Below are 23,411 nucleotides of genomic sequence, written 5' to 3' on the forward strand. Positions count from 1 at the left end.
TATTTATTCTTTTGTTAGAAATAAAGACTTTTTGTAAAAACAAAAAAGAATGAAAAAGCTAAGCTGTGCTCATTGTGCTCCACGCTTAGACCTGACATGCAAAGACATGGTCCCCTCAGGCTGTGAGGGGATGAGTCTCTGTCCTGCAGCCCATCATGCCAATGCATCCTGCCTGGATCAAAGGCTATGGATAGCACGCTCCCAGGGAATGGTGGTCCTGCAGCCCCCAGGCACCTCTTACAGCTGCCAGACCACTGGGGCACCCATTTGCCCCAAATGGCATGATGCCTGCCCTGCATACCTCCTTCTCTTCCACCACCTTGCTCTGCCTTCCAGACCCTCCAATAATGCAAAGCCTTGAAAGCCACCTCCAAACCATCATCCCACCAAAGATAACCATTCTGCAATGCCACAGCACTGCCTTAGAAGAAACAGGGTGGCATAGACAAGGTGCACCTCAAAGAAGCAAGGAGGGGACCCATAAAGGACTGCAGAGATTTGGACAATTCACCCCAACACATCATTAGCAAGCAAAGAGATCCATCATCCAAACACCCCCAACTCGATATGGTCCAAACCAACCAGCACAGCATTCCTCGTGAAGGGAACTGCCCACACATCACCAGCACCGGCTGCTCCTTCGCCCTCCAACTATCAATCCAGAAGCACCTCCCCAGGTCAGCAGCTCCAGCCTTCTCCTGCATGCCACAAAGAGATTGTTTTCCTGGGCTCAAACAACCTCCAGCACTGCGTCGCTTCAAGGATACTGCTCCGTGCAAACGCAACTGATTGCTTCCCATTTAGCTGAGTGAAAAAACAACAGGACCAAATCGAGATTCATAGAATCACTAAGGTTGGAAAAGACCTCCAAGATCATCAAGCCCAGCCTTTGACCAAATACCATTAAGCCATATAATGAAGCGCCACATTTACTCCATTTTTGAACACTTTCAGCGGTGGTGACTCCACCACTTCCCCAGGGAGCCTGCTCCGATGCTTGACCACTCCTTCAGTGAAGAAATTTTCCCTAATATCCAACTTGAACCTCCACTGGGACATCTTGAGGCCATTTTTTTTTCCTATTGCTAGCTGCTGGGAGAAAAAACCAATTCCCATATGGTTATAACTTTCTTCTAGATCATCGTACAGAGTGATCCGGTTCTCCCGAACCTCCTTTTCCCCACACTAAACTCACCCAGTTCCCTCAGCTGCTCCCCATATGACTCGCTCTACAGACCCTTCCCCAGCTCCATTTCCTTCTCTGGACATGATCCAGCACCTCAGTGTCCTTCCTGCTGTGAGGAAACAAAGCTGAACACAAGATTCCAGCTGTGGCCTCACCAGTGCCCCCAGCACAGGGGGATGGCCACTGCCCGGCTCCTGCTGGCCACTGCCCGGCTCCTGCTGGCCACACCATTGCTGACACAAGCCCGGTGCCATTGGCCTTCTTGGCCACCTGGGCACACTCCAGCTCGTGTCCAGCCCTTGAAAACCTGCACCCCCAGGTCCTCTCCCATCCAGCAGTTTGCCAGACACGCTGTCCCAGCCTGGAGCTGCAGGCGGTTCCTGTGACCCAAGGGCAGGACCCAGCACTTGGCCTTGTTGAACCTCACACAACTGGCCCTGGCCCGTGGATCCAGAAGACAGTGCAGATCCTTCTGCAGAGCCTTCCTGCCCTCCAGCAGAACAGCACTCACACCCAGCTTGGTGTTGTCCTCAAACTGACTAAAGGAGCTCTTGGATTCCCTCAAGAGCTCAGATCATCAACAAAGGTAGAAAACAGTACAGTACAGAGCCCTCAGTACAGAGTCCTGGGGGACACCACTAGGGACCAGCTGCCTGCTGCAAGGAATTCCATTCACCAGCACTCTCTGGGCCAGGCCAGCAGCCAGTTTTTAACTCAAGAACAGAGCGTCAAAGCCACAAGCAGCTGGTGTCTCCAGGAGAGTTCTGTGGGACACAGTGTTAAAGACTTTATTCCAAAGTGCAGGAAGTCAACGTTTCTGGACTTTCCCTCGTCCACTAAGAGGGGCACTGTGTTACAGAAGGAGATTGGGTCGGGCGGTTACGCCTTTGACAAACCCATGCTGGCTGGGCATGATCCCCTGGATCTCCTGGAGGTTCCATGTGATGGGCACTCAAGATCATCTCCATGAGCTTCCCCAAGCACCAAGGTCAGGCTGACAGGCCCGTAGCTCCCTGGATTCCACTTCTGACCCTTCCTGAAGATAAGCGTAACACTGGCCACACTCCGGGTTCCTGGGGCCTCCTTTGTCAGCCAGGACTGATTGTAAATTACGGGCAGCGGCTTGGTGAGCTTTTCCACCAGCTCTCTTATATATTCAGGTACACAGCAGGACCCCTCAAGACGAAACTTCCACACTGTACCACTGTCCCCCTAATGCTCCTATCCAGAAGTATCCTGCAATGTCAGGAATGAGGACCTCGTTGGTTCTGTCTTTTCTGAGGCAGCTGAAGGACCTAAATCACTCTCAGACAAAAACAGGAGCGGTGGTAATGACACAAGCTGGAATACAGGGAATTCAAACACAAAAGAAGAAATGCATTTGTGTAATTTTTTGTATTCTGGTGATACAACACCAGAATAGGGATTGGAGAGGTTGAGAGATACCCATTCCTGGGCACATAGCTGAAAGCATCACTGGGCAAGGCCATGAGCAGGCTCTTCTGATACCACCTCCTCTCAGCGTCACACTGCACTTGGGATATCCAGGGCAAAACAGACAATGAAAATTAACTTTAAAAAACCCTTTATTGTTCAAAAGCAACAGCTTAGAGGAGACTTCTTCAACTCCATCACAATGAAAATCAAACTGCAAAAGGGAAGCAAGACACTGCAGAAGCTGCATCAACATTCAGTGCCTAGGTGCTCAGACCCAGAGCCACCTCTTCAGCTCTCTGACTTAACGAGCTCCTGAGGTTCCTGAGAAATAAACCATCAGTTTATTTAATACAACTCTATCAAAGGCTTAAAAGAGAGAATTTATTCATATAAACACAAAGAAAACAAGCATAGTGTAGGTAAAAAAACCAGAAAAATCTAATGGGAACTACAAAAAGACTTGGGAAGTGTCCCAGGCAGAATGGAAGCTTCCGACAACATTTATCAGGGAAGGCTTCCCACTGAGGTTCACAAAATGCCTCCTTGCTTGCTAAACTCCTTCTTAGAGAAGTCTGGAGGCAGCTTAATACAATCCTAGGCCCACAGTAGGTAAATGGTTCATCTCAAAAGAATTATATATGTGTAATTGACCTTTTATACAAATTTGTCCTGCAAGATGAGAGAAATATTTGTTTACACGTCTATCGAGGAAATATATGGGAAATATGGGAAAAACAAATAATTAAAATTAATCATGACAATACTCAAATAATTTTGATCAGAATTATCTATGATCCATTACAGACAGTGGTAACTACTTGTACAGTGCTCCACTACCCCAATCCTTTGAAAGCCAGATTAATAACAAACTACAGAAAAAGGTAATTAATCCAATTACTTTTGTTTTACCTCAAGCAATAACCTAGAGGTGTGTCCCCACTCAAGGGACAAATCTCCAGGCACACTAATAGAAGGCTTGTGCTGAATACCCCGGCAGTAAAGGTCTGCAACTAGAATTTACGGGAAAAAATGATTGACCCAAATGCATTAAAAGCTGCAACAGCTCAATCAGCTCAGCAACTTAACAGAAATTTACGAGTTACTTACTAGATACTTACAAGTACCACTACTTCCTTTTTCAACACTAGGAACCAAGCTGACACATACTGACAAGCGTGCAAAAATCAGTAAGGAAGCACTACTTGAAAAATCTTCAAAATATTAAACTTTAGAAGAGTTCAGCGAGATTTGACTTCAGCACTCTCCAAAACGAAAAAGTCTGTTCAACATCAGACATAGCTATAGAAAAAAGGGAGAAGCCCAAGATACGATACTACAATTGATGCAGTGTCCTGTAAAGGGCAATAAAAGAAATTCAGCGGAACACATGATGAACGAGAGACGACCCCAGAGAGAAAGGAAAACCACAAGAAACACACAACATCATCGCAAATACATGATGTGGCACTAACGTAGGGTTCCACTACACCACAACCAACAGGCAAGAGGCAACCTCTAAAGGCAAAAAGAGAATTAACACCACCATCGCCAGCCACAGTCAACCCAACAAAACACTGCCCAAGACCACCACAGCCACCAGCACAGACTGGAAAGCACGGCCGGAAACTCCCGGCAATCAGAAAGCGATGAAGGGAAAGCTGCCGCCGTACAAAGCCGGCAGCGCCCCAGCCACAGCCACCAGCAGCAGCAGCACCACCGAGCCTCACCGGGCTCCTCCTGCCCAGCACCACCCGACAGCACCCGCAGACCCAGCGTGGCTGTGCCCACAGCCACACAGCCACACAGCCACGGCTGCCGCACGCCGCACCTACTCCTCCTCCTCGCCTGCCAACGCCTCTGGACACACGACGACACCTTCCCCGGCGACGCACTCCGCCTCCTCCAGGACATGCCTCCCAGCCACACACAGCCCTGCCGCCTCCAAGAGCCGCCCTTCTTCCCCGACACCCTCCTCCACCCCAACCTCGGCCCGCACCAAGCCGCCGCCACCGCCCTGCGCATCCTCCAGCGCCTCTTCCACACCCTCAGCTCCAACAGCACCCGCCAGCACTGGCCCAGCCACGCTCGCAACCTCCTCCTCAACAAACTGCAGCACCACATCCACCACCTGGAGCAACGCCTCCCCGACAACGCCCTGCTCTCCAAAGGACCACGCAAACCCGCGGCTCGCCATCAACAAGTACTTCAGGGACATCCACCCCTCCCTCCACACCCACAGCCACAGCGCCTGGGACCACCTCCGCCTCGAAGCTCGTGCCTCTTTACGGCACCTCCACAACCTCACACGTGCCAGGCGCCGCTAGCGCAGACACCCACACTCCAACCCACACCTACCACCCAAACCCACCTCCAACCCCACGCCTCCTCTCACCTGGGACCAGAGACAGGGCTGCAACAACCGCACGCCACCCGCAGCCCCCAACCACTCCCTCTCCCATTGATTCAGCCTCTCCCAGTGATACGGGCAAAGGACTTTCTCCACTTATTTCTAGACTGATTTATTTATTTGTTTCTTTATTTATTGATACACGTATTTATTTTTCTACTTATTCACTTATTTATGCCGCTGAAAATAAAGACCTACGACAAAACACTTGCCATTCCCTCTCATCTCTCTAGCACAGCAACCAGTCTCTGGGCCAGCCAAAGCCATCCTCACTCCACACCTACCCCAAGCCATCCTCCAAACCGCCTCTGCCCACTCTTCTCAATGGCACCTGACCAAGCAAGATGCTGTAGCAAACCCCTTGGAAAAACACTGCCAGCGGTTGGCCACCACCACAGAGTCCCAAAAAGAAAAACACGCAAAGGCTGGGGAGCACCGCTGCACCTCATCTGCTTTATCCACAACGTGCTCCATCCATCCAATCCATGCCTCTCTGACTCACAGACAAGGATGCAGGACACGGCCCAGCACTTTGCTCAAGCCCAGGCACACAAGCTCACTTGCTCTGCCCCTATCCACCACTGCTCTGTAGCCGTAGCCATAGAACATCACAAAACATCACCAGGAATGGCGACTACGCAATTGGAATGCCATGCTCCCCATTACCGACCACCTCTTGGTTTTCCCTAGGCCTTAGCCGAGTCTGGTGACCAAGCACAACAGCCTCATCTTCTTGCCTGACACTGCGCTCAGCCGGACTGCTCTGTAGTTCCCACACTCTTCTGCTTTTCCCCTTATACAAAGGGAGGCTTATACCTCCCTTCTACCACTTACTGGGAACTTCAACTGACGGACACCAGATTTCAAAAACCAGGCACTGTGGCCCAGCAGCTCCATCTGACAGTTCCCTCAGGGCTCACGCATCAGTCTCTTCAGGTCCCATGGACTTGTGCACATTCAGGTTGCCACGACGGACTCAAACTCGACCCTCTCCTACACTGGCCTGGGGATCTACAGGGATTTTCCGCGAGGGCTCCCAGCATTTGCCTTGTGTGCCTTCGGCAGCCTGCCTGGAGATCACTGACGCACAAGGTGACAAACAACCGCTCACCTCCAAATTCTCTGTCCCCCAAAGGCCTAAAACTTTCAAATCCCACAATCTGCTCCAAGCAACAATCCCACCATTTCTCCACCAGGCCAGAGGGATCATCCCCTTGCAAGTCTCTGCACACCCCAAACACCTCTTCACCTTGCCGCAGATTTTGTGCATTTTTGGAAAGGCATCTGAAACTACTGGCAAACCTACAATACTCCAGCCAAAGAAGCCAAGCTCCCTCAGCCTTTCTCACAGGTCACGGCCTCTGGACCCCCGTGTATTTTCAGAGCCATCACCTTCCAAGGACACCACACCTCTCATAGACTAAAGAGCCCTGAACAGGACGCGCTGCTCCGAGCAAGGGCTCCAGCAGTCCCAAAGCGCAACCCCATTTCTTTCATGGGGGAATGTCCTCCTTTGACCTCTGGCCACCTCAGCCACTGAGGCATGGATCTCAAAAGCAGACCGATGCTCCGGGGCCACAGCCATGGCACCAAGCGCGACAGTAACAGCAAAAGCTTTCCCTTTCCGCGACTTCTTCACTCAGCCTTTCTTGCCTGCCTTGTGGCTCGCTCCTCCCAAACACAGCAGGTGCAGTGCCTCCTTGCAAGGACACACTCAGGCCTCCAAGACCCACATGCACAGACAGCCCCTTGAACCCTGCCAGTGCCTCTGGGCGTTAACCGCAGGAGGGGAAACGCCGGCCCTCACCCACTGACATCACCGCACATCCCTTGCAACCACAAAAGGAAAACAGTGGCTAAGATGAAATTAAAGGCAAGCCTCAAAGTGAAAGGAAAAGTGACCACAACCAAAACCAGGGCTTTGCAAGTGGAAACGATGCTTGGGCACAAACAGAGACTCAGCTCAACAGCACAGACCTTGCAGCTGGCTCGGCAAGTGAAAGGATCGCCCAACACCCTCTCCAACGCACCTGACCCCACAGCGCCTCTGGCCCAGAGCTTTCACAACCCCTTCCAGCCATGACTGACACTCTGCCCCAGCACACCGCTGCCACCACAATCCTCAACCACGGCCACCCCAAGAAAACACTGCCCAAGACCACCACAGCCACCAGCACAGACTGGAAAGCACGGCCGGAAACTCCCGGCAATCAGAAAGCGATGAAGGGAAAGCTGCCACCGTACAAAGCCGGCAGCGCCCCAGCCACAGCCACCAGCAGCAGCAGCACCACCGAGCCTCACCGGGCTCCTCCTGCCCAGCACCACCCGACAGCACCCGCAGACCCAGCATGGCTGTGCCCACAGCCACACAGCCACGGCTGCCGCACGCCGCACCGCCGCTCCTGCTCCTCCTCGCCGCTCTGGCCACCAGCCTCGCCTGCCAACGCCTCTGGACACACGACGACACCTTCCCCGGCGACGCACTCCGCCTCCTCCAGGACATGCCTCCCAGCCACACACAGCCCTGCCGCCTCCAAGAGCCGCCCTTCTTCCCCGACACCCTCCTCCACCCCAACCTCGGCCCGCACCAAGCCGCCGCCACCGCCCTGCGCATCCTCCAGCGCCTCTTCCACACCCTCAGCTCCAACAGCAACCGCCAGCACTGGCCCAGCCACGCTCGCAACCTCCTCCTCAACAAACTGCAGCACCACATCCACCACCTCAATCAATGCCTCCCCAACGACCCCCTGCTCTTCAAAGGACAAAGCGACCCGCGGCTCACCATCAACAAGTACTTCGGGAAAATCCACGCCTTTCTCCAGGCACACAGCCACAGCGCCTGCGCCTGGGACCACGTCCGCCTCGAAGCTCGTGTCTGCTTACAACACGTGGACAAACTCATACGGCGCATGAAGCACCAAGCTGCTCTGGACCCCACTAAACCCACAGAGAACAAACACCCATCGCCAGCCAGCACCAGTAGCCATGGATTGAGTGGTGACAGCAGGAGCCCAGGCTGGGATCACTTGGTACCAGTCACACGTCTTCCAACCGATGAGCTGATGGGGAAAGGCCTATGAGCGTGCTGGCACTGGGGCCAGTATGTGGCACAGCCCACACCCAAACCACAGGCACTGGAGAGGAAGGAAGAGGAAATTTCTGTGCTACACATTCATGGACACCTACGAGACACTGGGGATACAGAAGGTATTGTTACCTGTGGAATTACCACGTTCATCCGGACTGCAACCTCACCTGATGAACGGCAAGGGGATCATGGACACTGGGGAACTACTGTGGGAATGCCAATCACTATTTATCACAGAACTCTGTTTGCTTACTTATTTAACTCATTAATTAACTTAGTTGATTATTTATTTCTTTGGCTGGCCATTTATTTATTTATTTATTTATTTATTCTTTTGTTAGAAATAAAGACTTTTTGTAAAAACAAAAAAGAATGAAAAAGCTAAGCTGTGCTCACTGTGCTCCACGCTTAGACCTGACATGCAAAGACATGGTCCCCTCAGGCTGTGAGGGGATGAGTCTCTGTCCTGCAGCCCATCTTGCCAATGCATCCTGCCTGGATCAAAGGCTATGGATAGCACGCTCCCAGGGAATGGTGGTCCTGCAGCCCCCAGGCACCTCTTACAGCTGCCAGACCACTGGGGCACCCATTTGCCCCAAATGGCATGATGCCTGCCCTGCATACCTCCTTCTCTTCCACCACCTCGCTCTGCCTTCCAGACCCTCCAATAATGCAAAGCCTTGAAAGCCACCTCCAAACCATCATCCCACCAAAGATAACCATTCTGCAATGCCACAGCACTGCCTTAGAAGAAACAGGGTGGCACAGACAAGGTGCACCTCAAAGAAGCAAGGAGGGGACCCATAAAGGACTGCAGAGATTTGGACAATTCACCCCAACACATCATTAGCAAGCAAAGAGATCCATCATCCAAACACCCCCAACTCGATATGGTCCAAACCAACCAGCACAGCATTCCTCGTGAAGGGAACTGCCCACACATCACCAGCACCGGCTGCTCCTTCGCCCTCCAACTATCAATCCAGAAGCACCTCCCCAGGTCAGCAGCTCCAGCCTTCTCCTGCATGCCACAAAGAGATTGTTTTCCTGGGCTCAAACAACCTCCAGCACTGCGTCGCTTCAAGGATACTGCTCCGTGCAAACGCAACTGATTGCTTCCCATTTAGCTGAGTGAAAAAACAACAGGACCAAATCGAGATTCATAGAATCACTAAGGTTGGAAAAGACCTCCAAGATCATCAAGCCCAGCCTTTGACCAAATACCATTAAGCCATATAATGAAGCGCCACATTTACTCCATTTTTGAACACTTTCAGCGGTGGTGACTCCACCACTTCCCCAGGGAGCCTGCTCCGATGCTTGACCACTCCTTCAGTGAAGAAATTTTCCCTAATATCCAACTTGAACCTCCACTGGGACATCTTGAGGCCATTTTTTTTTCCTATTGCTAGCTGCTGGGAGAAAAAAACAATTCCCATATGGTTATAACTTTCTTCTAGATCATCGTACAGAGTGATCCGGTTCTCCCAAACCTCCTTTTCCCCACACTAAACTCACCCAGTTCCCTCAGCTGCTCCCCATATGACTCGCTCTACAGACCCTTCCCCAGCTCCATTTCCTTCTCTGGACATGATCCAGCACCTCAGTGTCCTTCCTGCTGTGAGGAAACAAAGCTGAACACAAGATTCCAGCTGTGGCCTCACCAGTGCCCCCAGCACAGGGGGATGGCCACTGCCCTGCTCCTGCTGGCCACTGCCCGGCTCCTGCTGGCCACACCATTGCTGACACAAGCCCGGTGCCATTGGCCTTCTTGGCCACCTGGGCACACTCCAGCTCGTGTCCAGCCCTTGAAAACCTGCACCCCCAGGTCCTCTCCCATCCAGCAGTTTGCCAGACACGCTGTCCCAGCCTGGAGCTGCAGGCGGTTCCTGTGACCCAAGGGCAGGACCCAGCACTTGGCCTTGTTGAACCTCACACAACTGGCCCTGGCCCGTGGATCCAGAAGACAGTGCAGATCCTTCCGCAGAGCTTTCCTGCCCTCCAGCAGAACAGCACTCACGCCCAGCTTGGTGTTGTCCTCAAACTGACTAAAGGAACTCTTGGATTCCCTCAAGAGCTCAGATCATCAACAAAGGTAAAAAACAGTACAGTACAGAGCCCTCAGTACAGAGTCCTGGGGGACACCACTAGGGACCAGCTGCCTGCTGCAAGGAATTCCATTCACCAGCACTCTCTGGGCCAGGCCAGCAGCCAGTTTTTAACTCAAGAACAGAGCGTCAAAGCCACAAGCAGCTGGTGTCTCCAGGAGAGTTCTGTGGGACACAGTGTTAAAGACTTTATTCCAAAGTGCAGGAAGTCAACGTTTCTGGACTTTCCCTCGTCCACTAAGAGGGGCACTGTGTTACAGAAGGAGATTGGGTCGGGCGGTTACGCCTTTGACGAACCCATGCTGGCTGGGAATGATCCCCCTGGATCTCCTGGAGATGCCATGTGATGGGCACTCAAGATCATCTCCATGAGCTTCCCCAAGCACCAAGGTCAGGCTGACAGGCCCGTAGCTCCCTGGATTCCACTTCTGACCCTTCCTGAAGATAAGCGTAACACTGGCCACACTCCGGGTTCCTGGGGCCTCCTTTGTCAGCCAGGACTGATTGTAAATTACGGGCAGCGGCTTGGTGAGCTTTTCCACCAGCTCTCTTATATATTCAGGTACACAGCAGGACCCCTCAAGACGAAACTTCCACACTGTACCACTGTCCCCCTAATGCTCCTATCCAGAAGTATCCTGCAATGTCAGGAATGAGGACCTCGTTGGTTCTGTCTTTTCTGAGGCAGCTGAAGGACCTAAATCACTCTCAGACAAAAACAGGAGCGGTGGTAATGACACAAGCTGGCATACAGGGAATTCAAACACAAAAGAAGAAATGCATTTGTGTAATTTTTTGTATTCTGGTGATACAACACCAGAATAGGGATTGGAGAGGTTGAGAGATACCCATTCCTGGGCACATAGCTGAAAGCATCACTGGGCAAGGCCATGAGCAGGCTCTTCTGATACCACCTCCTCTCAGCGTCACACTGCACTTGGGATATCCAGGGCAAAACAGACAATGAAAATTAACTTTAAAAAACCCTTTATTGTTCAAAAGCAACAGCTTAGAGGAGACTTCTTCAACTCCATCACAATGAAAATCAAACTGCAAAAGGGAAGCAAGACACTGCAGAAGCTGCATCAACATTCAGTGCCTAGGTGCTCAGACCCAGAGCCACCTCTTCAGCTCTCTGACTTAACGAGCTCCTGAGGTTCCTGAGAAATAAACCATCAGTTTATTTAATACAACTCTATCAAAGGCTTAAAAGAGAGAATTTATTCATATAAACACAAAGAAAACAAGCATAGTGTAGGTAAAAAAACCAGAAAAATCTAATGGGAACTACAAAAAGACTTGGGAAGTGTCCCAGGCAGAATGGAAGCTTCCGACAACATTTATCAGGGAAGGCTTCCCACTGAGGTTCACAAAATGCCTCCTTGCTTGCTAAACTCCTTCTTAGAGAAGTCTGGAGGCAGCTTAATACAATCCTAGGCCCACAGTAGGTAAATGGTTCATCTCAAAAGAATTATATATGTGTAATTGACCTTTTATACAAATTTGTCCTGCAAGATGAGAGAAATATTTGTTTACACGTCTATCGAGGAAATATATGGGAAATATGGGAAAAACAAATAATTAAAATTAATCATGACAATACTCAAATAATTTTGATCAGAACTATCTATGATCCATTACAGACAGTGGTAACTACTTGTAAAGTGCTCCTCTACCCCAATCCTTTGAAAGCCAGATTAATAACAAACTACAGAAAAAGGTAATTAATCCAATTACTTTTGTTTTACCTCAAGCAATAACCTAGAGGTGTGTCCCCACTCAAGGGACGAATCTCCAGGCACACTAATAGAAGGCTTGTGCTGAATACCCCGGCAGTAAAGGTCTGCAACTAGAATTTACGGGAAAAAATGATTGACCCAAATGCATTAAAAGCTGCAACAGCTCAATCAGCTCAGCAACTTAACAGAAATTTACGAGTTACTTACTAGATACTTACAAGTACCACTACTTCCTTTTTCAACACTAGGAACCAAGCTGACACATACTGACAAGCGTGCAAAAATCAGTAAGGAAACACTACTTGAAAAATCTTCAAAATATTAAACTTTAGAAGAGTTCAGCGAGATTTGACTTCAGCACTCTCCAAAACGAAAAAGTCTGTTCAACATCAGACATAGCTTTAGAAAAAAGGGAGAAGCCCAAGATACGATACTACAATTGATGCAGTGTCCTGTAAAGGGCAATAAAAGAAATTCAGCGGAACAAATGATGAACGAGAGACGACCCCAGAGAGAAAGGAAAACCACAAGAAACACACAACATCATCGCAAATACATGATGTGGCACTAACGTAGGGTTCCACTACACCACAACCAACAGGCAAGAGGCAACCTCTAAAGGCAAAAAGAGAATTAACAACACCATCGCCAGCACCAGTCAACCCAACAAAACACTGCCCAAGACCACCACAGCCACCAGCACAGACTGGAAAGCACGGCCGGAAACTCCCGGCAATCAGAAAGCGATGAAGGGAAAGCTGCCGCCGTACAAAGCCGGCAGCGCCCCAGCCACAGCCACCAGCAGCAGCAGCACCACCGAGCCTCACCGGGCTCCTCCTGCCCAGCACCACCCGACAGCACCCGCAGACCCAGCGTGGCTGTGCCCACAGCCACACAGCCACACAGCCACGGCTGCCGCACGCCGCACCTACTCCTCCTCCTCGCCTGCCAACGCCTCTGGACACACGACGACACCTTCCCCGGCGACGCACTCCGCCTCCTCCAGGACATGCCTCCCAGCCACACACAGCCCTGCCGCCTCCAAGAGCCGCCCTTCTTCCCCGACACCCTCCTCCACCCCAACCTCGGCCCGCACCAAGCCGCCGCCACCGCCCTGCGCATCCTCCAGCGCCTCTTCCACACCCTCAGCTCCAACAGCACCCGCCAGCACTGGCCCAGCCACGCTCGCAACCTCCTCCTCAACAAACTGCAGCACCACATCCACCACCTCAATCAATGCCTCCCCAACGACCCCCTGCTCTTCAAAGGACAAAGCGACCCGCGGCTCGCCATCAACAAGTACTTCGGGAAAATCCACGCCTTTCTCCAGGCACACAGCCACAGCGCCTGCGCCTGGGACCACGTCCGCCTCGAAGCTCGTGTCTGCTTACAACACGTGGACAAACTCATACGGCGCATGAAGCACCAAGCTGCTCTGGACCCCACTAAACCCACAGAGAACAAACACCCATCGCCAGCCAGCACCAGTAGCCATGGATTGAGTGGTGACAGCAGGAGCCCAGGCTGGGATCACTTGGTACCAGTCACACGTCTTCCAACCGATGAGCTGATGGGGAAAGGCCTATGAGCGTGGTGGCACTGGGGCCAGTATGTGGCACAGCCCACACCCAAACCACAGGCACTGGAGAGGAAGGAAGAGGAAATTTCTGTGCTACACATTCATGGACACCTACGAGACACTGGGGATACAGAAGGTATTGTTACCTGTGGAATTACCGCGTTCATCCGGACTGCAACCTCACCTGATGAACGGCAAGGGGATCATGGACACTGGGGAACTACTGTGGGAATGCCAATCACTATTTATCACAGAACTCTGTTTGCTTACTTATTTAATTCATTAATTAACTTAGTCGATTATTTATTTCTTTGGCTGGCCATTTATTTATTTATTTATTTATTTATTTATTCTTTTGTTAGAAATAAAGACTTTTTGTAAAAACAAAAAAGAATGAAAAAGCTAAGCTGTGCTCACTGTGCTCCATGCTTAGACCTGACATGCAAAGACATGGTCCCCTCAGGCTGTGAGGGGATGAGTCTCTGTCCTGCAGCCCATCTTGCCAATGCATCCTGCCTGGATCAAAGGCTATGGATAGCACGCTCCCAGGGAATGGTGGTCCTGCAGCCCCCAGGCACCTCTTACAGCTGCCAGACCACTGGGGCACCCATTTGCCCCAAATGGCATGATGCCTGCCCTGCATACCTCCTTCTCTTCCACCACCTCGCTCTGCCTTCCAGACCCTCCAATAATGCAAAGACTTGAAAGCCACCTCCAAACCATCATCCCACCAAAGATAACCATTCTGCAATGCCACAGCACTGCCTTAGAAGAAACAGGGTGGCATAGACAAGGTGCACCTCAAAGAAGCAAGGAGGGGACCCATAAAGGACTGCAGAGATTTGGACAATTCACCCCAACACATCATTAGCAAGCAAAGAGATCCATCATCCAAACACCCCCAACTCGATATGGTCCAAACCAACCAGCACAGCATTCCTTGTGAAGGGAACTGCCCACACATCACCAGCACCGGCTGCTCCTTCGCCCTCCAACTATCAATCCAGAAGCACCTCCCCAGGTCAGCAGCTCCAGCCTTCTCCTGCATGCCACAAAGAGATTGTTTTCCTGGGCTCAAACAACCTCCAGCACTGCGTCGCTTCAAGGATACTGCTCCGTGCAAACGCAACTGATTGCTTCCCATTTAGCTGAGTGAAAAAACAACAGGACCAAATCGAGATTCATAGAATCACTAAGGTTGGAAAAGACCTCCAAGATCATCAAGCCCAGCCTTTGACCAAATACCATTAAGCCATATAATGAAGCGCCACATTTACTCCATTTTTGAACACTTTCAGCGGTGGTGACTCCACCACTTCCCCAGGGAGCCTGCTCCGATGCTTGACCACTCCTTCAGTGAAGAAATTTTCCCTAATATCCAACTTGAACCTCCACTGGGACATCTTGAGGCCATTTTTTTTTCCTATTGCTAGCTGCTGGGAGAAAAAAACAATTCCCATATGGTTATAACTTTCTTCTAGATCATCGTACAGAGTGATCCGGTTCTCCCAAACCTCCTTTTCCCCACACTAAACTCACCCAGTTCCCTCAGCTGCTCCCCATATGACTCGCTCTACAGACCCTTCCCCAGCTCCATTTCCTTCTCTGGACATGATCCAGCACCTCAGTGTCCTTCCTGCTGTGAGGAAACAAAGCTGAACACAAGATTCCAGCTGTGGCCTCACCAGTGCCCCCAGCACAGGGGGATGGCCACTGCCCTGCTCCTGCTGGCCACTGCCCGGCTCCTGCTGGCCACACCATTGCTGACACAAGCCCGGTGCCATTGGCCTTCTTGGCCACCTGGGCACACTCCAGCTCGTGTCCAGCCCTTGAAAACCTGCACCCCCAGGTCCTCTCCCATCCAGCAGTTTGCCAGACACGCTGTCCCAGCCTGGAGCTGCAGGCGGTTCCTGTGACCCAAGGGCAGGACCCAGCACTTGGCCTTGTTGAACCTCACACAACTGGCCCTGGCCCGTGGATCCAGAAGACAGTGCAGATCCTTCCGCAGAGCTTTCCTGCCCTCCAGCAGAACAGCACTCACGCCCAGCTTGGTGTTGTCCTCAAACTGACTAAAGGAGCTCTTGGATTCCCTCAAGAGCTCAGATCATCAACAAAGGTAAAAAACAGTACAGTACAGAGCCCTCAGTACAGAGTCCTGGGGGACACCACTAGGGACCAGCTGCCTGCTGCAAGGAATTCCATTCACCAGCACTCTCTGGGCCAGGCCAGCAGCCAGTTTTTAACTCAAGAACAGAGCGTCAAAGCCACAAGCAGCTGGTGTCTCCAGGAGAGTTCTGTGGGACACAGTGTTAAAGACTTTATTCCAAAGTGCAGGAAGTCAACATTTCTGGACTTTCCCTCGTCCACTAAGAGGGGCACTGTGTTACAGAAGGAGATTGGGTCGGGCGGTTACGCCTTTGACAAACCCATGCTGGCTGGGCATGATCCCCTGGATCTCCTGGAGGTGCCATGTGATGGGCACTCAAGATGATCTCCATGAGCTTCCCCAAGCACCAAGGTCAGGCTGACAGGCCCGTAGCTCCCTGGATTCCACTTCTGACCCTTCCTGAAGATAAGCGTAACACTGGCCACACTCCGGGTTCCTGGGGCCTCCTTTGTCAGCCAGGACTGATTGTAAATTACGGGCAGTGGCTTGGTGAGCTTTTCCACCAGCTCTCTTATATATTCAGGTACACAGCAGGACCCCTCAAGACGAAACTTCCACACTGTACCACTGTCCCCCTAATGCTCCTATCCAGAAGTATCCTGCAATGTCAGGAATGAGGACCTCGTTGGTTCTGTCTTTTCTGAGGCAGCTGAAGGACCTAAATCACTCTCAGACAAAAACAGGAGCGGTGGTAATGACACAAGCTGGAATACAGGGAATTCAAACACAAAAGAAGAAATGCATTTGTGTAATTTTTTGTATTCTGGTGATACAACACCAGAATAGGGATTGGAGAGGTTGAGAGATACCCATTCCTGGGCACATAGCTGAAAGCATCACTGGGCAAGGCCATGAGCAGGCTCTTCTGATACCACCTCCTCTCAGCGTCACACTGCACTTGGGATATCCAGGGCAAAACAGACAATGAAAATTAACTTTAAAAAACCCTTTATTGTTCAAAAGCAACAGCTTAGAGGAGACTTCTTCAACTCCATCACAATGAAAATCAAACTGCAAAAGGGAAGCAAGACACTGCAGAAGCTGCATCAACATTCAGTGCCTAGGTGCTCAGACCCAGAGCCACCTCTTCAGCTCTCTGACTTAACGAGCTCCTGAGGTTCCTGAGAAATAAACCATCAGTTTATTTAATACAACTCTATCAAAGGCTTAAAAGAGAGAATTTATTCATATAAACACAAAGAAAACAAGCATAGTGTAGGTAAAAAAAACAGAAAAATCTAATGGGAACTACAAAAAGACTTGGGAAGTGTCCCAGGCAGAATGGAAGCTTCCGACAACATTTATCAGGGAAGGCTTCCCACTGAGGTTCACAAAATGCCTCCTTGCTTGCTAAACTCCTTCTTAGAGAAGTCTGGAGGCAGCTTAATACAATCCTAGGCCCACAGTAGGTAAATGGTTCATCTCAAAAGAATTATATATGTGTAATTGACCTTTTATACAAATTTGTCCTGCAAGATGAGAGAAATATTTGTTTACACGTCTATCGAGGAAATATATGGGAAATATGGGAAAAACAAATAATTAAAATTAATCATGACAATACTCAAATAATTTTGATCAGAACTATCTATGATCCATTACAGACAGTGGTAACTACTTGTAAAGTGCTCCTCTACCCCAATCCTTTGAAAGCCAGATTAATAACAAACTACAGAAAAAGGTAATTAATCCAATTACTTTTGTTTTACCTCAAGCAATAACCTAGAGGTGTGTCCCCACTCAAGGGACGAATCTCCAGGCACACTAATAGAAGGCTTGTGCTGAATACCCCGGCAGTAAAGGTCTGCAACTAGAATTTACGGGAAAAAATGATTGACCCAAATGCATTAAAAGCTGCAACAGCTCAATCAGCTCAGCAACTTAACAGAAATTTACGAGTTACTTACTAGATACTTACAAGTACCACTACTTCCTTTTTCAACACTAGGAACCAAGCTGACACATACTGACAAGCGTGCAAAAATCAGTAAGGAAACACTACTTGAAAAATCTTCAAAATATTAAACTTTAGAAGAGTTCAGCGAGATTTGACTTCAGCACTCTCCAAAACGAAAAAGTCTGTTCAACATCAGACATAGCTTTAGAAAAAAGGGAGAAGCCCAAGATACGATACTACAATTGATGCAGTGTCCTGTAAAGGGCAATAAAAGAAATTCAGCGGAACAAATGATGAACGAGAGACGACCCCAGAGAGAAAGGAAAACCACAAGAAACACACAACATCATCGCAAATACATGATGTGGCACTAACGTAGGGTTCCACTACACCACAACCAACAGGCAAGAGGCAACCTCTAAAGGCAAAAAGAGAATTAACACCACCATCGCCAGCCACAGTCAACCCAACAAAACACTGCCCAAGACCACCACAGCCACCAGCACAGACTGGAAAGCACGGCCGGAAACTCCCGGCAATCAGAAAGCGATGAAGGGAAAGCTGCCGCCGTACAAAGCCGGCAGCGCCCCAGCCACAGCCACCAGCAGCACCACCGAGCCTCACCGGGCTCCTCCTGCCCAGCACCACCCGACAGCACCCGCAGACCCAGCGTGGCTGTGCCCACAGCCACACAGCCACACAGCCACGGCTGCCGCACGCCGCACCTACTCCTCCTCCTCGCCTGCCAACGCCTCTGGACACACGACGACACCTTCCCCGGCGACGCACTCCGCCTCCTCCAGGACATGCCTCCCAGCCACACACAGCCCTGCCGCCTCCAAGAGCCGCCCTTCTTCCCCGACACCCTCCTCCACCCCAACCTCGGCCCGCACCAAGCCGCCGCCACCGCCCTGCGCATCCTCCAGCGCCTCTTCCACACCCTCAGCTCCAACAGCACCCGCCAGCACTGGCCCAGCCACGCTCGCAACCTCCTCCTCAACAAACTGCAGCACCACATCCACCACCTGGAGCAACGCCTCCCCGACAACGCCCTGCTCTCCAAAGGACCACGCAACCCGCGGCTCGCCATCAACAAGTACTTCAGGGACACCCACCCCTCCCTCCACACCCACACCCACAGCCACAGCGCCTGGGACCACCTCCGCCTCGAAGCTCGTGCCTCTTTACGGCACCTCCACAACCTCACACGTGCCAGGCGCCGCTAGTGCAGACACCCACACTCCAACCCACACCTACCACCCAAACCCACCTCCAACCCCACGCCTCCTCTCACCTGGGACCAGAGACAGGGCTGCAACAACCGCACGCCACCCGCAGCTCCCAACCACTCCCTCTCCCATTGATTCAGCCTCTCCCAGTGATACGGGCAAAGGACTTTCTCCACTTATTTCTAGACTGATTTATTTATTTGTTTCTTTATTTATTGATACACGTATTTATTTTTCTACTTATTCACTTATTTATGCCGCTGAAAATAAAGACCTACGACAAAACACTTGCCATTGCCTCTCATCTCTCTAGCACAGCAACCAGTCTCTGGGCCAGCCAAAGCCATCCTCACTCCACACCTACCCCAAGCCTTCCTCCAAACCGCCTCTGCCCACTCTTCTCAATGGCACCTGACCAAGCAAGATGCTGTAGCAAACTCTTGGAAAAACACTGCCAGCGGTTGGCCACCACCACAGAGTCCCAAAAAGAAAAACACGCAAAGGCTGGGGAGCACCGCTGCACCTCATCTGCTTTATCCACAACATGCTCCATCCATCCAATCCATGCCTCTCTGACTCACAGACAAGGATGCAGGACACGGCCCAGCACTTTGCTCAAGCCCAGGCACACAAGCTCACTTGCTCTGCCCCTATCCACCACTGCTCTGTAGCCTTAGCCATAGAACATCACAAAAAATCACCAGGAATGGCGACTACGCAATTGGAATGCCATGCTCCCCATTACCGACCACCTCTTGGTTTTCCCTAGGCCTTAGCCGAGTCTGGTGACCAAGCACAACAGCCTCATCTTCTTGCCTGACACTGCGCTCAGCCGGACTGCTCTGTAGTTCCCACACTCTTCTGCTTTTCCCCTTATACAAAGGGAGGCTTATACCTCCCTTCTACCACTTACTGGGAACTTCAACTGACGGACACCAGATTTCAAAAACCAGGCACTGTGGCCCAGCAGCTCCATCTCACAGTTCCCTCAGGGCTCACGCATCAGTCTCTTCAGGTCCCATGGACTTGTGCACATTCAGGTTGCCACGACGGTCTCAAACTCGACCCTCTCCTACACTGGCCTGGGGATCTACAGGGATTTTCCGCGAGGGCTCCCAGCATTTGCCTTGTGTGCCTTTGGCAGCCTGCCTGGAGATCACTGACGCACAAGGTGACAAACAACCGCTCACCTCCAAATTCTCTGTTCCCCAAAGGCCTAAAACTTTCAAATCCCACGATCTGCTCCAAGCAACAATCCCACCATTTCTCCACCAGGCCAGAGGGATCATCCCCTTGCAAGTCTCTGCACACCCCAAACACCTCTTCACCTTGCCGCAGATTTTGTGCATTTTTGGAAAGGCATCTGAAACTACTGGCAAACCTACAATACTCCAGCCAAAGAAGCCAAGCTCCCTCAGCCTTTCTCACAGGTCACGGCCTCTGGACCCCCGTGCATTTTCAGAGCCATCACCTTCCAAGGACACCACACCTCTCATAGACTAAAGAGCCCCGAACAGGACGCGCTGCTCCGAGCAAGGGCTCCAGCAGTCCCAAAGCGCAACCCCATTTCTTTCATGGGGGAATGTCCTCCTTTGACCTCTGGCCGCCTCAGCCACTGAGGCATGGATCTCAAAAGCAGACCGATGCTCCGGGGCCACAGCCATGGCACCAAGCGCGACAGCAACAGCAAAAGCTTTCCCCTTCCGCGACTTCTTCACTCAGCCTTTCTTGCCTGCCTTGTGGCTCGCTCCTCCCAAACACAGCAGGTGCAGTGCCTCCTTGCAAGGACACACTCAGGCCTCCAAGACCCACATGCACAGACAGCCCCTTGAACCCTGCCAGTGCCTCTGGGCGTTAACCGCAGGAGGGGAAACGCCGGCCCTCACCCACTGACATCACCGCACATCCCTTGCAACCACAAAAGGAAAACAGTGGCTAAGATGAAATTAAAGGCAAGCCTCAAAGTGAAAGGAAAAGTGACCACAACCAAAACCAGGGCTTTGCAAGTGGAAACGATGCTTGGGCACAAACAGAGACTCAGCTCAACAGCACAGACCTTGCAGCTGGCTCGGCAAGTGAAAGGATCGCCCAACACCCTCTCCAACGCACCTGACCCCACAGCGCCTCTGGCCCAGAGCTTTCACAACCCCTTCCAGCCATGACTGACACTCGGCCCCAGCACACCGCTGCCACCACAATCCCCAACCACGGCCACCCCAACAAAACACTGCCCAAGACCACCACAGCCACCAGCACAGACTGGAAAGCACGGCCGGAAACTCCCGGCAATCAGAAAGCGATGAAGGGAAAGCTGCCGCCGTACAAAGCCGGCAGCGCCCCAGCCACAGCCACCAGCAGCAGCAGCACCACCGAGCCTCACCGGGCTCCTCCTGCCCAGCACCACCCGACAGCACCCGCAGACCCAGCATGGCTGTGCCCACAGCCACACAGCCACGGCTGCCGCACGCCGCACCGCCGCTCCTGCTCCTCCTCGCCGCTCTGGCCACCAGCCTCGCCTGCCAACGCCTCTGGACACACGACGACACCTTCCCCGGCGACGCACTCCGCCTCCTCCAGGACATGCCTCCCAGCCACACACAGCCCTGCCGCCTCCAAGAGCCGCCCTTCTTCCCCGACACCCTCCTCCACCCCAACCTCGGCCCGCACCAAGCCGCCGCCACCGCCCTGCGCATCCTCCAGCGCCTCTTCCACACCCTCAGCTCCAACAGCAACCGCCAGCACTGGCCCAGCCACGCTCGCAACCTCCTCCTCAACAAACTGCAGCACCACATCCACCACCTCAATCAATGCCTCCCCAACGACCCCCTGCTCTTCATAGGACAAAGCGACCCGCGGCTCACCATCAACAAGTACTTCGGGAAAATCCACGCCTTTCTCCAGGCACACAGCCACAGCGCCTGCGCCTGGGACCACGTCCGCCTCGAAGCTCGTGTCTGCTTACAACACGTGGACAAACTCATACGGCGCATGAAGCACCAAGCTGCTCTGGACCCCACTAAACCCACAGAGAACAAACACCCATCGCCAGCCAGCACCAGTAGCCATGGATTGAGTGGTGACAGCAGGAGCCCAGGCTGGGATCACTTGGTACCAGTCACACGTCTTCCAACCGATGAGCTGATGGGGAAAGGCCTATGAGCGTGCTGGCACTGGGGCCAGTATGTGGCACAGCCCACACCCAAACCACAGGCACTGGAGAGGAAGGAAGAGGAAATTTCTGTGCTACACATTCATGGACACCTACGAGACACTGGGGATACAGAAGGTATTGTTACCTGTGGAATTACCGCGTTCATCCGGACTGCAACCTCACCTGATGAACGGCAAGGGGATCATGGACACTGGGGAACTACTGTGGGAATGCCAATCACTATTTATCACAGAACTCTGTTTGCTTACTTATTTAATTCATTAATTAACTTAGTCGATTATTTATTTCTTTGGCTGGCCATTTATTTATTTATTTATTTATTTATTTATTCCTTTGTTAGAAATAAAGACTTTTTGTAAAAACAAAAAAGAATGAAAAAGCTAAGCTGTGCTCATTGTGCTCCACGCTTAGACCTGACATGCAAAGACATGGTCCCCTCAGGCTGTGAGGGGATGAGTCTCTGTCCTGCAGCCCATCTTGCCAATGCATCCTGCCTGGATCAAAGGCTATGGATAGCACGCTCCCAGGGAATGGTGGTCCTGCAGCCCCCAGGCACCTCTTACAGCTGCCAGACCACTGGGGCACCCATTTGCCCCAAATGGCATGATGCCTGCCCTGCATACCTCCTTCTCTTCCACCACCTCGCTCTGCCTTCCAGACCCTCCAATAATGCAAAGCCTTGAAAGCCACCTCCAAACCATCATCCCACCAAAGATAACCATTCTGCAATGCCACAGCACTGCCTTAGAAGAAACAGGGTGGCATAGACAAGGTGCACCTCAAAGAAGCAAGGAGGGGACCCATAAAGGACTGCAGAGATTTGGACAATTCACCCCAACACATCATTAGCAAGCAAAGAGATCCATCATCCAAACACCCCCAACTCGATATGGTCCAAACCAACCAGCACAGCATTCCTCGTGAAGGGAACTGCCCACACATCACCAGCAGCGGCTGCTCCTTCGCCCTCCAACTATCAATCCAGAAGCACCTCCCCAGGTCAGCAGCTCCAGCCTTCTCCTGCATGCCACAAAGAGATTGTTTTCCTGGGCTCAAACAACCTCCAGCACTGCGTCGCTTCAAGGATACTGCTCCGTGCAAACGCAACTGATTGCTTCCCATTTAGCTGAGTGAAAAAACAACAGGACCAAATCGAGATTCATAGAATCACTAAGGTTGGAAAAGACCTCCAAGATCATCAAGCCCAGCCTTTGACCAAATACCATTAAGCCATATAATGAAGCGCCACATTTACTCCATTTTTGAACACTTTCAGCGGTGGTGACTCCACCACTTCCCCAGGGAGCCTGCTCCGATGCTTGACCACTCCTTCAGTGAAGAAATTTTCCCTAATATCCAACTTGAACCTCCACTGGGACATCTTGAGGCCATTTTTTTTTCC

At 51.6% G+C, this 23,411-nt stretch overlaps 4 protein-coding genes across 53 annotated transcripts in view; 3 read left to right on the forward strand and 1 right to left on the reverse strand.

Annotated features, from left to right (window-relative positions):
• The window catches only part of LOC110484213 (ubiquitin-associated protein 2), a 253,283-nt gene that overhangs the window by 29,388 nt on the left and 200,484 nt on the right, over positions 1–23,411 (reverse strand). The gene's annotated exons all lie outside the window — the stretch shown is intronic.
• LOC144248290 (interferon-like) lies at positions 7,347–8,275 on the forward strand. The gene has a single exon (XM_077790333.2). It carries the CDS (start codon positions 7,379–7,381, stop codon positions 8,108–8,110), a length of 732 nt encoding a protein of 243 aa, XP_077646459.1. The 5' UTR covers positions 7,347–7,378; the 3' UTR covers positions 8,111–8,275.
• Positions 10,595–13,566, forward strand: LOC144248220 (uncharacterized). Its single transcript, XM_077790162.2, has 3 exons — positions 10,595–10,754; positions 10,858–10,956; positions 12,649–13,566. The coding sequence occupies exons 1-3, from the start codon at positions 10,595–10,597 to the stop codon at positions 13,551–13,553; spliced, it is 1,164 nt and encodes a 387-aa protein (XP_077646288.1). The 3' UTR covers positions 13,554–13,566.
• On the forward strand, positions 21,233–22,280 carry LOC144248284 (interferon-like). The gene has a single exon (XM_077790327.2). It carries the CDS (start codon positions 21,265–21,267, stop codon positions 21,994–21,996), a length of 732 nt encoding a protein of 243 aa, XP_077646453.1. The 5' UTR covers positions 21,233–21,264; the 3' UTR covers positions 21,997–22,280.

Source organism: Lonchura striata, chromosome Z (assembly GCF_050655825.1).
Source record: "Lonchura striata isolate lonStrDom1 chromosome Z, ASM5065582v1, whole genome shotgun sequence".
NCBI lineage: Eukaryota > Metazoa > Chordata > Aves > Passeriformes > Estrildidae > Lonchura > Lonchura striata.

Coding starts and splice junctions, on each gene's coding strand:
- LOC144248290 (XM_077790333.2), top strand. CDS start 7,379: ATGGCTGTGCCCACAGCCACACAGCCACGGCTGCCGCACGCCGCACCG.
- LOC144248220 (XM_077790162.2), top strand. CDS start 10,595: ATGAGCTTCCCCAAGCACCAAGGTCAGGCTGACAGGCCCGTAGCTCCC. Junction 10,755..10,857: donor AAATTACGGGCAGCGGCTTG/GTGAGCTTTTCC, acceptor GCTCCTATCCAG/AAGTATCCTGCAATGTCAGG. Junction 10,957..12,648: donor AGACAAAAACAGGAGCGGTG/GTAATGACACAA, acceptor ACACTGCCCAAG/ACCACCACAGCCACCAGCAC.
- LOC144248284 (XM_077790327.2), top strand. CDS start 21,265: ATGGCTGTGCCCACAGCCACACAGCCACGGCTGCCGCACGCCGCACCG.